Below are 13,574 nucleotides of genomic sequence, written 5' to 3' on the forward strand. Positions count from 1 at the left end.
TCCCGAAACATGATAGTTCTGCCTTTTGTATCAAATATAGACAGTATGCTTTGACAATGGCAATATAAGAGGTGTATAGTATGTATATAATGTAAATGGCAATGTGTTTTTAATCCTGGTATACCTGGAGAAAATTAGAACTTTCTAACTGGGGTTTGCCCGACATGTTAAAAACACTTCACCATTCCTCCAATAACCATAACAAACCTCAAATCTTACACTAAAGATAACTGACCCAAAGTAATATCTACCACTAATCAAAAAACCCTCAAATGTGTAGTACATGTTCCAAACACGCCTCAATTAGAAAAATAGAAACTCTATTGGTAAAACTTCAAAAAATTCGGTCAGGATCCAGAGGCTTAGCTCTAAAATTGCAGATCACTTATTGCCCTCAGCTTAGCCAGGAAACACTGATGAGCTGCTCTATCACAATCCAACTTAGGACTTTGCATAAAAAAATCAAACTAACACTGCTGGTAACTATACCGCTCCTTAGTGATGAAAACTGTATTAATGTAAAACGTGTCAGTGTTGTTCATGGAAAAATCAGATACAACTTTATTAGATCTGGAAAAATGGACGCTCAGTGGACACATACTATATTTAAAACTAACATGTGATGGATGCAATTGTAGCGCCCTTCACATTTATGTGTTTGGAACAATGCAAATCATTAGGTACATATGTGGGTTACATAACGTTTATTAAAAGAGTAGGACGTGTAATATTTCTGTCCTTTTTCTCCAGCCTAATGCACCCAATACAAGTCTATGGGTCCATTTTTAACATAAGTTTTTTTGGCTAATGTATCCATTTCATGGCTGGTTAGGTTAAAAAAAAAAAAAGAAAAGAAAAAAAAGGTCAATGATGTTCATCCATTTTTTTAACAGATAGTTAAAAACTGATGACAAACAGACTTTAAAAATGAACAGATAAAAAATGGATGAAAAATTTGTGACACGCTCATAGAGAATGGATGTTATAAACAGATCATTAGCGTGATCTTAAGGTCGGCCTCACATGGACATATTTGGTTTGTGAAATATGGACCAGATGAGTTCATGGAGTCAGTGATCTATATGATTCTAGGAGTTCCTCCCTCCCCAAGGTTCTACTGGCCTGTACTGAAAACACTTTAACAGTATGGGACAGTAACCACACATGAAGGCAGGATCTCTTAGAAAGATAGATCACTATAAAGTTTGGACAGCAGGTCCTGGCTTAGTGCTAGTTTCTAGAAACATGGCTGACTATCTGGCCTATAGTTCATCCACCCATGTGAAACTGGAAAAGAAATTTTTGCAGAAAATCAGTCAGTTTGCTGAGTTTTTTTGAGCCAAAGTCAGGAGTGGATTTAACAGAAACATTTCAATCTTTCCTTTATAGTTTCCATTCCTTTACAAGCTAACCTTGAGTTTGGCCCAAAAAACCAAAGCAAAATCTAAAACAAAAAAGCTGCTTTTCTACAACGTGGGGCCTTAGTCTAAGTCTTACTTTTGCTAGCTGGATTGGCACTGATTTTGAAGCAGATATAAAAGCTGATGATTTTTTATTTATTTATTTTTTGCTTTCCATTAGATGGCTATTTCTTGAATCTACTTTTGAAAACAGCCAAAAATTTGAAAACATGAGTACTTGACATCTGAAATACACAGACAGTAAATTGGACATCCGGATTACAAAAGCAAGTTATCCACATTTTGTCAAATGAAATTATCTTTTGTATACCAAGCTTAAAGCCATTATCTCATCAGTACAGCTTCCTATATGCCCATATAGGGTATATGTCATATAGTGGGTTGGGAGCCAACCAACTAGGGACCACCCTCTGAAAGTCAGAGTACAATGCTGCTGACTTGAGCTGTCCATACTCTACATGGATAGGCTCCCTCAGCAGCCAAACCAAAGCCACCACAGTTGCTCTGAAATAATACGGGTTGTATTTGAGATGAGACAACTACTTTAAGCATTGTACAGAGAGATTCACTCATAATATGCCTGAGAATTCTGTAATAGAACAAAGCAATCTGAATGAAACAATGTCTAATGTGCTCTTCAGTGTATAGCGCTTAGAAATGGGATGCTCTCACATTTAACCCCCATTTGAGACTTACGGGTACATACCCCAATACCTCTTCACTTGACTTCTCATCAGGATGGTAGTGTACAGTACTGAGAAGTGTGTCTTCAAGGTGAAATGGCAGATGGTGTTTGTGACAGACTCTGAAAAAGTGTTATTCAGAAGATGGTACAAAAACTGGAAATGACAGGTGCAATTATTCCTTCTCATAGCGGAGGCTATCTGAAAATGTCAGAGGACATGGAGCATTGTCAGTCAAGATCTTATTCAACATGTGAAGGAGGTCCAAGAAGGGCAAAATTACATGCATATCTTGTCATATTTGTTCAAGAGCTCAAAACTTGCAATTCTCTATACAGAGGACCATATTACATGTTGTTACCTTCAGATTGTCTGATCCTAACAAGAGGTTTTACAGAATATTTGGGGACTCTGTGGAGTGAATCTCTCTGTACAGTGAAACATTGTGCCACCTTCTAATATACCAGAAACAACACTCTCAGTTCCAGTTGTACGTCTCCTTATAGCTCCATTTCTGTGCACTTGACTTAAAGCAAACATACAAAAGATCTGCAGCAAAACTGAACAGAACCTTACCTACACTGATGACAGAAGAAAGCTTATACTGAATAACAGCAATAAGTGGAAACACAAAGTATACCACAAAATGCATCAAAATACATTTTATTTACATATTATTAGACAACCCCCATAACATGTAGAAGTTATCTACCAATTTATGAGGACTATACTGAACAATAGGTATTAAATTAAATCTTCACCAGACAAGTAAGACTTCATATTCATATTGCTATGAAAAGAAGGCAATTTAATAGAGGGAGATGTAGTATCAGTCTAAGGCTAGGCCCCACATTGCAGAAATGCAGATTTTGTTTGCGGTTTCTTGAGCCAAAGTCCGGAGTGGACTAAGGAGAAGGTAGAAGTATAAGATCTTCCTGTATATTTCCCATTCCTTTTGTAGCCATTCTTGGCTTTGGCTGAAAAATCCGCAACAAAATCTGCAACAAAAAAAGCTGCATTTCCGCAACGTGGGGCCTCAGCCTGAAAGAGTTAATGCGGACATCAAGGAGTCAGTCTATTGTAATGCTATACATTTATAGGTTAAACTAAATCATTTCTCTTCTACAGAAATATCTTATTAAGTTATTATTTCTCAGAATGAAATTGTACACCAAATCAGCGGCAGGCCAAGAGGCAGGCTAATCCACATGTGGTAAACCACAGTGGAGAAATCTGCTGCAAAATATGACCTGTACCTTACTGATCTCAAGTTCATGCCAAATAAATTACAACATGGAATTCTGCTGAAATCAATTGTAGCCAAATTTCACATGTATTCCAGAATATAGATCAACATTGAAATGAAAATTCTGACATGTGAACATATCCTAAAAGCAACTCCCCCCTCATCCTCTTCAAATTTCAGTGACAGAAGCTGCTATGTAGAGACGTATACAGCCTGACAATAAAATAAGCAGAGGATGAAAGTGCTGTCCTTATGAATATGCTGGTCTTATAAGTATGAATTCCATGTATTCTTTGTAAAGGAATATTAGTCTAAGGGCACAGTATTTCAATATTCTTTGGCCTTCTGTTTTACTAATGCTAGGTTCACACTAGCATTCGTGTTTCTGTTCTTCGAAATAGGTGGAGAGAAAAGTCCTGTTTATTTGAAGCAGAATCTGGGACGGAGTGCTAGCATGAACCTAGTGTAATTCTTTGGAGCAAAAGGGTACAATAATTTGCCCTGAGGCTAGAGACATATGGGGGGCAGATATAGTAAGCAAAATGCACCACAATTCTGGTGTAATTCGTACCAAAAAACTGTCTAGCATGACCGACTAGACAGAAAAGGGCTGTGGCTTCACAGAAAAGGGGATGGTCTAAGTTGAACCTCTGTTTGCCAAAAATCAAGAACTTTTAAGCTAATAGGAGGTGTAAACTTAGACTATACAGTCTAAAACAAATGCCATATTTATCAGACAGCATCAGACACTTTGAGATATCTGGTGCAATTTAAGACTAGTCTATGTTTGCACTGTCTAGCTTTTAGACAGTATTCTTAAATATGCCCCATGGAGTTTATGTTGCTTTATATGTTGTAGATTTTGCTGAAATTTGCTGAAGTCAGTAGTGGATTTAGCAAGAAATTGTCCTTCCTTTATATTGCCCATTTCTTTTGAAGCTACTCCTGGCTTTGGCTCAAAATAAATCAGCAAAATGTACAACAAAACCAACAAAAAAAAATCAACAAAAACTCCAATTTGGGTGTGGGGTGGCTGAAGGATTGGGATATATCAATCTATAAGACTGTTTTATGGCATAGAGGCATTATACTATGGGGCACATTTGGCTCAAGGCCCTTTCTTACACCAAAGGTGTACCGCAAGCCCCGTGCTCGCTCGCCACATTGTGCGAATGTGGTTGGAGCAGATCAGGGTGGGAACACCTTGGGCCTACATATTAGTATAACTCACAAGAGAGCCTATTTATGAATCAACTGTGCCCTGTGCCTGTCGGCCCTTTATTAAGACTTGTAGAGGAAATCTGGTACTGTGTTTCTCCAGCCTGAGGCGTTTCTCTCCATAGATTTATTTGGGGGAGACAAAAAGAAACAGTAAAATAGCATATTTATTGTGTTTTTTTTCCCCCACTGCTTTTCTGCTGCAGTTTTTTTTTTTTTGCAATGCCTTTTAGCTGCATTTCGCTATGTGTGGCCTAGGTTTAAAGTGGTTTTCCTTGGGTCAAATATTAATACAATACTTTATAGTTAATGCATTATTCGTACAGTTTAGATCCTCTAATAGGAATCCTTACAACATGTACATTGGGTGTCATTAGTACTGTCAGCAATCTTAAAATTAAGCAACATTTTCAGCAAAAATGGAGTAACAGCTGCAAAAAATGCATCTAAAAATATGACCAATAAACTTGTTTTAAACTGCGACACTAAAACTTATAGAAAGTAGAGGAGTCATAATACTAAAATTCTGAAATCTCCCATCCCAAATAAGAGGAAGAAATTTCACCAATATGTGGTAAAGAGGTCTGGCCGATCCAGTAAATGGGCAATTTAAACGTTAATAGGGGAAGGAATAGATCAACACAAGTATTACGTGTTATATTGTTAGTTAGAAGGGGTTGTTTTGCTTTTGTAGTGCAGCCATTTAGGGTGTTAGTACTGTAGGCAAAGCATGCGTTGTCAAAGCTTGTTAGAATTAGTTCAGGGCATACTGGCTTTAGTTGGGTCTATGGTTTATTTACCAACTTACCAAAAGTCTCTGTTAAAAAGAGTGAAACAAAGGAAAAGAAAAAAAAGTTAACCATTTGTTACTGTGTTAAACCACAATGAGTGTAATGACAATGCCATATGGCTAATACATTATACTCTGTATTGTATGTTAACTTCAGATTTACATGACATAATAAAGCAGTCTGTTATTTACAGATGGTACATTTATTTCAACACATACATACAGTACATCTCATCTCACAAAACATTTAGTGACCAAAAATTAATAGAAGGCTAATAAATATTGATAGCAGAGTATCTTAACTGCCCGGCATTAAAAACGCAACCTAGAGCTATATCAGCAATTTCATAAAATACTTAAAACGTGACAGTTTCATGAAGCTGTCTTTGTTGCCCACAGTAACCAATGACAGCTCAGCTTTCATTTCTGAAGCGCAATAAAATAAATGAATGCTGTGCTGTGGTTGGTTGCTATGTGCAGCTTCATGAATCTCCCCTATTATATAACCATCAGAAATAAAATGTACAGACGACACAAAAATCCAGAGATAGATTCCATTAATCTGGCATGGAGTAGTTGGCAATGAAGGCTTGTAAGGAATGTGGTGAGGCTAGAAGTAGATAAGAATAGGAAGGGAGTTCAAGAATCAAAGGATATGATGAAGGAGGAATAAAAGTAACATTGTGCTAAATGTCCTACATGAGGGAATGGGCACATTGTGAAAAACAATAAGGTCACTTGGAGGCGGAAAGAATTCTACAACACAGCAAAAGAGGAACAGCAAAAAGGAACTGCAACAAGCTGTTTTAAAGGAGAACAAACCAATGACTACAACATGGTCACCTTACAAAATAGAAGCAAAGCCACTACGAATATTATCTATATTCATTGTAGGGGACTACAAGGAAACCATGGATTACCTAGGAAGGACATTATGGAGCAGGAGGACCAATTATGTTGCTTTGTAGAATCTGTATTTCTGAAGGTAGCTGAATAGCTGTGGTTGACTGTAACATGTTCTCGAGTATCACCTCATGTCATTATTATGATTATTATTATTGTTATTGATAAAAGCATGGCTCATTTTCAGGTGGCTGTGCAATGCAAGTTATGAGCAGTAACGCCCAATGCAAGTCCTGCATATGAATTGCTGACTAGGAAGAATCGTACCAAATAGAAAAAGGACACAGTTACTGTCAAGAAAATCAGCCCTGAGACCCCAGCACCTAATGTTGCAAGTATAGGAATATGTAAAATGTCCATGTCACCACTGAAGTCAAAACTTTAGCAAACATAGCAGGTGCTAGATAAAACAAGAAATACTTGATGCCAGATTAAAGGGAACATGATGTGTGTCACCAGCATAAAGTGTCAAGATAACACATCTGCATCTGTAAGTAGGCACACTCAGTACATAGACAGCAGGTGGATATTGTACAGGACACTGCCTGGCGATAACTCACACAGCTTTATCATTAAAACGGCTGGACCACTGCATAAGCAATGGAGTGGAAAATCATTATTGCTGCTTTTTTTGTGTGAAAGATTAGTCCCAGCGACAAGGTTATACAGCGTACTGAGACTCACTGCAGAGCTGAAGTAGATCACTTGATTGTTGAGTCTGGAGAAGAAAGTATCATGGCCACTTCCTGATCTGTATACATAGAATCCCTGCCTTCTCTATGGGGAGTCCAGCAGTCTCTGACAGCCATCTTCCCTCTCCTGCATCTGCATCATCTCCATGAAGCTGTAGACTCTGCAGGGATTTTCTAAAACAATGCTGCAATGCCATCCTGACAATAGTTTTATGTTGCTCAGATTGGGTTCACATGAGTGTTTGAACTATACTTGGGGTTTCCATCCCCGAATCTGCTTGAAAAATGTGGAGAGAAAAGCAAGACAATTTTGTCCGCATTTTTCGGGTAGAAGCCCAGTGGGTAACCACTTTTTAGGCTAAAGCCCCACATGGCATCGTATAGCAAAAAAGCGCTGTGGGAGAAACCGTGGCAGCAATGCATCGCAGTTCTTCCCGCAGCGCTTTAGACAGAAAATTCACAGAGGTTTCCTCTGCGGACTTTCTGTTTCAATTATACCTATAGGAAAACTGCTGGTGTTTCCATAGGTACAATTGACATGCTGTGATGACCAAAACTGCGCCGGTTTTGGAAAACACAGCAGTTTTTACCACAAAGTGGGCATGGAATTCGCTAGAATCTCATCCACTTTGCTCTGAGGTGTTTACACCACGTGTGGCCCCGGCCTTAAGCTGTTTAGTGTAAACCTAGCGTCAGTGGTTAGGAACTGGTTACTGTAATATAAAACTACATTTCTTATAGCAATATGAACCCAATATTCTTTTTTCGGAGTACAAAGTAATGAATGTTAGAGGCTTCTAGTCGAGGGGTATCACCACCTGTATGTATAATATGGCCTAGATTTATTTCTCATGGTTACAACTAAGCACTGCTTTAATGGGATTGTCCGGGATATTATTTTTTTTAAATTTAGATAGGGGGAGCTGGAAAAGAATAAAACAAAAACAAAACATACTCACCTGTCCCCATTGCCTCCCAGTGCAGTCCGGTCCAGCTGCTGCATACTTTTCTTCTGGTAGAAGGCCTAAGGAAAGGGACACGGATGTCACAATCGGCGAGGACTTCCGGCAAAAGAACACAGCCGAGCAGCAGGACCGGACCGCACTGTGAGGCACCAAAGCACCTTCTTCTAAGAAAAAGGCGTTGCTTAAAAAGCAAAAAAAATTACGTCGTAAAATTTTTGGCTCAAAGTAAGAAAATTAATAGGCAGTATAAACTTGGACAAAACAGACTAAAGAAACACCAGATTGTTCATCCATCATGAGCCACTGTAATGAACCTGGAGTATTTCAGACTGCCTATCTGCAGTTTACACCATATTAGTGAATCTGTGCCTATGTGTAAAAGCTGCCAGTGTACATAGATTTAGGGCTGGATCTACACAACAACAGCGTATGGAATACTTGCTCTCCAAAAGCACATTATACTGCACCCATTCACTCTATTGCTCTCAAAACTGAAAATTTGGTCACTATTGATAAGGATTGTAGGCAAACAAGTGAAGAAGGATCAATCATTCTGTTATAGTTACTTTGTGTTAAGTATCCAATCCTGGTTTTGCCTTGCAAATACTGAGGAAAATTTGGTATGGGAACAGTATGTCGTGGGAGGCAAGGACTCGTAGTATCATAAATAACTAACTATACTGTTAGGAGTCCTGTTCCCTTCATAAAGCTCAAGATGGTAAATCTGACTATCACGCGGACCAAATTTCAGTCATAAATTGTGCCTTTGTGAGGACTTTTTCTGCACTATTGCAATGCTGCTCTCACCACTTTTGCTTTTTAGTGAGGAAAGGGCAGTGGTCTAAATGGAGATCCCTTTCACGTTGTATTTATGACTTGTACCTTTTTTTTAAAAAGGCGCAAAATGGTCGCACATGCAGTCTAGTCCATGGGCAGTGTTAAAGAGCCTGTCAGGTTTGAAAACATTAAAAAGGGGCAATTGCGCCTTTTTTGCACCTCTTTGACCAAAAAGGGGCAAAGTACATTGGGCCTAAAAACGTGCTTCTACACTAAGAGGGCGTTCACACTACCGTCATTGTCCGACAGGTAGTGTCCGTTCAAAAATCTCGCATGGACATTAGGAGCGGACACTAGCTGTGTCCGTGACACTTTTAATTAATTTAAATGGCGATCGGGTGCGTTCTTTTGCACTCCGTGCCTGTCCTTAAGTGTCCGTTTGTAAAGATGTCCGACTTTTCAAGCGGACAGCAAAACCCGACATGTAGGTTTTTTCTGTCCGCTTGAAAAGTCGGACATCTTTACAAACGGACAGTTAAGGACAGACACGGAGTGCAAAAGAACGCACCCGATCGCCATTTAAATGAATTAAAAGTGTCACGGACACAGGTAGTGTCCGCTGCTAATGTCCGTGAAAGATTTTGAACGAACACTAGCAGCGGACACTACCTGTCGGACAATGACGGTAGTGTGAACGCTCCCTAACATGTGCACAACATTTAACAAGGATGTGCACCAACATCATGTTAATTTTATCTGCGGAAATGCTTAGATGTAGTGCTTAGAAGCATTTCCGTAGTTATAATTGACATGCTGCAAAGAACAAAAACACCACAGCCAAAACGCGGTGTTTTCTAAACGTTGTACCCCGCTCTAACAGGGGAAGAAAAAATGCAAAGAAAACGTGATATTCTTTTTTTCCACAGCGTTTTTTTAGCTGCCTTCTGCAACATGGGGTCTTAGCAGACAACAGAAGTGACTTTTCTGTAGCTTTCCTGCAGATAGCAGAAATTTGCTATGTGTGGCTTTTGTCTTACCCCTTGTTCACATCTGCGTTGGTATTCCGTTCGGGGGAGTCTGCATGGGGACCCCCCGAATGGAATACCAAACGCAATTGCAAGCACTGTGCAGTAAAATCACACGGATCCCATAGACTATAATGAGGTCCGTGTGCTTGCCACGCGCTGCCTGCACCAATCATGCGGACAGGAAAGTAGATTGTGAACTACTTTCCTGTCCACATGCTCTGTGTGGAGATCTGGTGGCTAGCACACGTCCCCATTATAGTCTATGGAGATCCATGTGCTTTTACTGCACAGTGCTTGCAATTGCGTTTGGTAGTCCATTCGGTGAGTCTCCATGCGGACCCTCCTCAACGGAATACCAACGCAGATGTGAACCAAACCTTAAGTTGACATTGGGCCCTACCTACTGGGTGCCTGTGACGCTATACAGTTTGCATATATGGCAGATCAGCCTTTACCATATTTACCAGATATCTTTATACACAAATCTTACACATTCTAGTTTTAATACCTGTATAATACATATTGTGCCACATTTTGACTTTCTTTGAGAAAAATACAAAGTACAAATTTGATAACATTTATCAGTTTTCCAAAATGGTAAGTCTTGAAAAATAAGGCACTGTAATTGGCAAGGAATACTAACATCAAATATTTTCAATCAATAATGTCACTTTTTTACATCATGACCATATTTTCTAACTAGTACTGCACCTGCACAAAAATGGTTACATTGCATATACATATGATCCACATATACTGGTTCCACCTAGGGAGAAAATATTAATTAAAAAAAACAAAACAAAAACTGATGGAAACAAAAAAAAACCAAATCTTATGTGACAGGTAAAGCTGTAAAAACTGCACAATAAGTTAATTAAATCTTATTAACAATAAAAAGCAGCTTTATGACATTGACAAATTGTACATAGTGAGTGGAGAGGGCATGGTCCCATTGCAGAAAAGCTGCTTTATTTTGCTGCGTTTTTTTCAGCAAAACCCAGGAGTATCTGCAAAAGGAAAGGTAAATATAAAGGAAGCACTTATATGTCTTACTTTTGCTCAATCCATACTTGGCTTTGGCTCAAAAAATAAATTCATCAAAATCTGAAACAAAAAGCTGCTTTTTCGTAGGGCCTTAGGGTAAGTTCTCACTGGGTTTTTTGGTCAGGATTTTGAGGCCGTATCTGTCTCTACATCCTGACCAAAAAGACGGCTCCCATTGAAATCAATGGGAGCCTGTCAGGTCTTTTTTTCCGGGAGCCGTTTGTTCCGGCTCCTGGAAAAAGAGGTGAGATTCTCATTCTTCAGGCGGATTCGCCTCGCGATTCGGCCTGAAGACACTCCCTCCTCCCAACAAGGCCCATTCATTGGGCCTACTCCGGAGCGGAGTGCGCCGATGGATGTCGCAGCTACCTGTCTAGTCACAGCTACCGCTAGTCACAGCTTTTTGGTCTGGAACCTGAGGCAGAGGCACGGCACTGCATCGGCATCCAGTTGCACACTCCGCTCCGGATTAGGCCCAATGGATGGGCCTAGTGTGGAGGAGGGTGTGTCTTCAGGCCAAATCGCGAGGCGAAACTGCCTGAAGAATAAGCATCTTGCTTTTTTCCAAGAGCCGGAAGAAACAGCTCCCGGAAAAAAAGAACTGACCAGCTCCCATTGAAATCAATGGGAGCCGTCTTTTTGGTCAGGATTTTGAGGCCGTATCCTTCTCAAAATCCTGACCAAAAAGACGGCTCCCATTGATTTCAATGGGAGCCTGTCAGGTCTTTTTTTCCGGGAGCCGTTTGTTCCGGCTCCTGGAAAAAGAGGTGAGATTCTCATTCTTCAGGCGGATTCGCCTCGCGATTCGGCCTGAAGACACTCTCTCCTCCCGACAAGGCCCATTCATTGGGCCTACTCCGGAGCGGAGTGCGCCGCTGGATGTCGCAGCTACCCGTCTAGTCACAGTTACCGCTAGTCACAGCTTTTTGGTCTGGAACCTGAGGCAGAGGCACGGCACTGCATCGGCATCCAGTTGCACACTCCGCTCCGGATTAGGCCCAATGGATGGGCCTAGTGTGGAGGAGGGTGTGTCTTCAGGCCAAATCGCGAGGCGAAACTGCCTGAAGAATAAGCATCTTGCTTTTTTCCGAGAGCCGGAAGAAACAGCTCCCGGAAAAAAAGAACTGACCAGCTCCCATTGAAATCAATGGGAGCCGTCTTTTTGGTCAGGATTTTGAGAAGGATACGGCCTCAAAATCCTGACCAAAAAACCCCATGTGAACTTATCCTAATGGGATGAAACTTCATCTTTGTGCCTTATTCAATAGTTATGTACTAAAACTTATGTTGCAACTTTATACACTATCATGTTATGTTAATTATACTAATTGCACCTTCTCTTTGTCTATGCAATTTATGACCACAAATACAATGTATAAAAACCTCACCATGCGCCATTAAAAACCAGAATCTATAACTGCACCTTGTGACTGTGTGTATTTCTCTGAACTGGCGCATACAAACAAATGTACTGATTTGGACTTCAATACGGTGATACTTAGAGCAGATTGCGCTCATATGTATGATAGAGGCAGAAAGTTTGCAGAGAAAAACTCTGCGAAATTGGAATGGAAAAAAACACAATGTATTATCAATGTGTTTATTTTTGTAGCACTTTTTTGCTGCACATCGTAACATGGGGTCTTAGCTTGACACTACAAAGCTTCAGAATTCTGTTTTGGGATAAATTTGTGAGGACTTCTAACAGTTCTGTCTTCAGCCCCTCTCCTCTCTAGAGCATCTTCTAAGGTAGTTTACGTCTAAGGTCCACAGCACTTAATAAATAACCTGTACATTGACAGTCATAGTAAATATATATAGTATCCCCTCATCTTACAATATAAATGTGTTCTGGAATGAATATTGTAATTTGCAATAATTGGAACAGTCTATGGGTCTGTGTGCTTTCACTGCACACCGTTTGCCAGGCGGTCGGTGTTCCATTTAGGGGGGGTCCCCATGCGAATTCCCCCGAACGGATTACCAACGCAGATGTGAACGAGGCCTTAGTAAATATAGCAACCACTTATTGGCACTACTTGCCTGCAAACTGATGTGCTGTTGGGATGTCTTTGATGTCAGTCTCATATAGTCTCTGTATAATATTCAATTATATATTTTGTTATGTATTTAACTTAATTAAATTAACCAATAAGAGTACAGAAGGCCATACAGACAACTATTTAATAAGTTGTATAGAAGGAAAAAAACAAGCTAGGAAGACAAACAGATAGATATTAAACAGAAAGAGATCAATAGATAAATAAATTCTAGCATTGCAAATCAATCTAACATTGTCAGCTATATTGCACTTTACTAGTACTATTTTTCCCCTTACCCGATCTTAGTTGTTTGATTCTTCCACTACTAGCTGCAGGATCTACCGGGAGAAAGTCTTTGAACCAGGTTATTTCAGGATCTGGATTTCCACTGGCTGCACACAACATAGTAGCTGTTCTTGTACGTTCTACAACCTTGAGCTGTGGACCCATGTCAATGTTTGGAAAGCCAGGGGGAAGTTGGTCCTCTGCGCAAAAATATTAAACAATGAGATAAGCAGTCCGCTGAATATGCTGCGCTAGGTTCACACCTACGCCTGTGTTTACGTTCTTCTGGTCCGCTTAGGAAAGCGAAAAATAGATACCCAAGCTGCCTAAAAGGTGGTTACCAGCAGAGACCCAAGGACCCCATAGACTATAATGGGGTCCACCGGGTTTCCACCCAAAAAATGTGGGGAGAAAATCCTGCTTGCAGGACTCTTCTCTCCACGTTTTTCATGCGGAATGGGGGACGGAATCCCTGAACGG

General features: G+C 40.1%; 1 protein-coding gene across 8 annotated transcripts in view; it reads right to left on the reverse strand.

The window, feature by feature from the left end:
- Positions 1-13,574, reverse strand: part of PTPRS (protein tyrosine phosphatase receptor type S) — a 240,959-nt gene that overhangs the window by 145,103 nt on the left and 82,282 nt on the right. For all 8 annotated transcript variants that reach the window (XM_075281034.1, XM_075281026.1, XM_075281006.1 and 5 more), the window contains exon 5: positions 13,106-13,294. In XM_075281034.1, the coding sequence (XP_075137135.1) occupies positions 13,106-13,294 (189 nt within the window). The remainder of the gene's footprint in view (positions 1-13,105; positions 13,295-13,574) is intronic.

This window comes from Leptodactylus fuscus, chromosome 1 (genome assembly GCF_031893055.1).
Source record: "Leptodactylus fuscus isolate aLepFus1 chromosome 1, aLepFus1.hap2, whole genome shotgun sequence".
Taxonomy (NCBI): Eukaryota; Metazoa; Chordata; class Amphibia; order Anura; family Leptodactylidae; genus Leptodactylus; species Leptodactylus fuscus.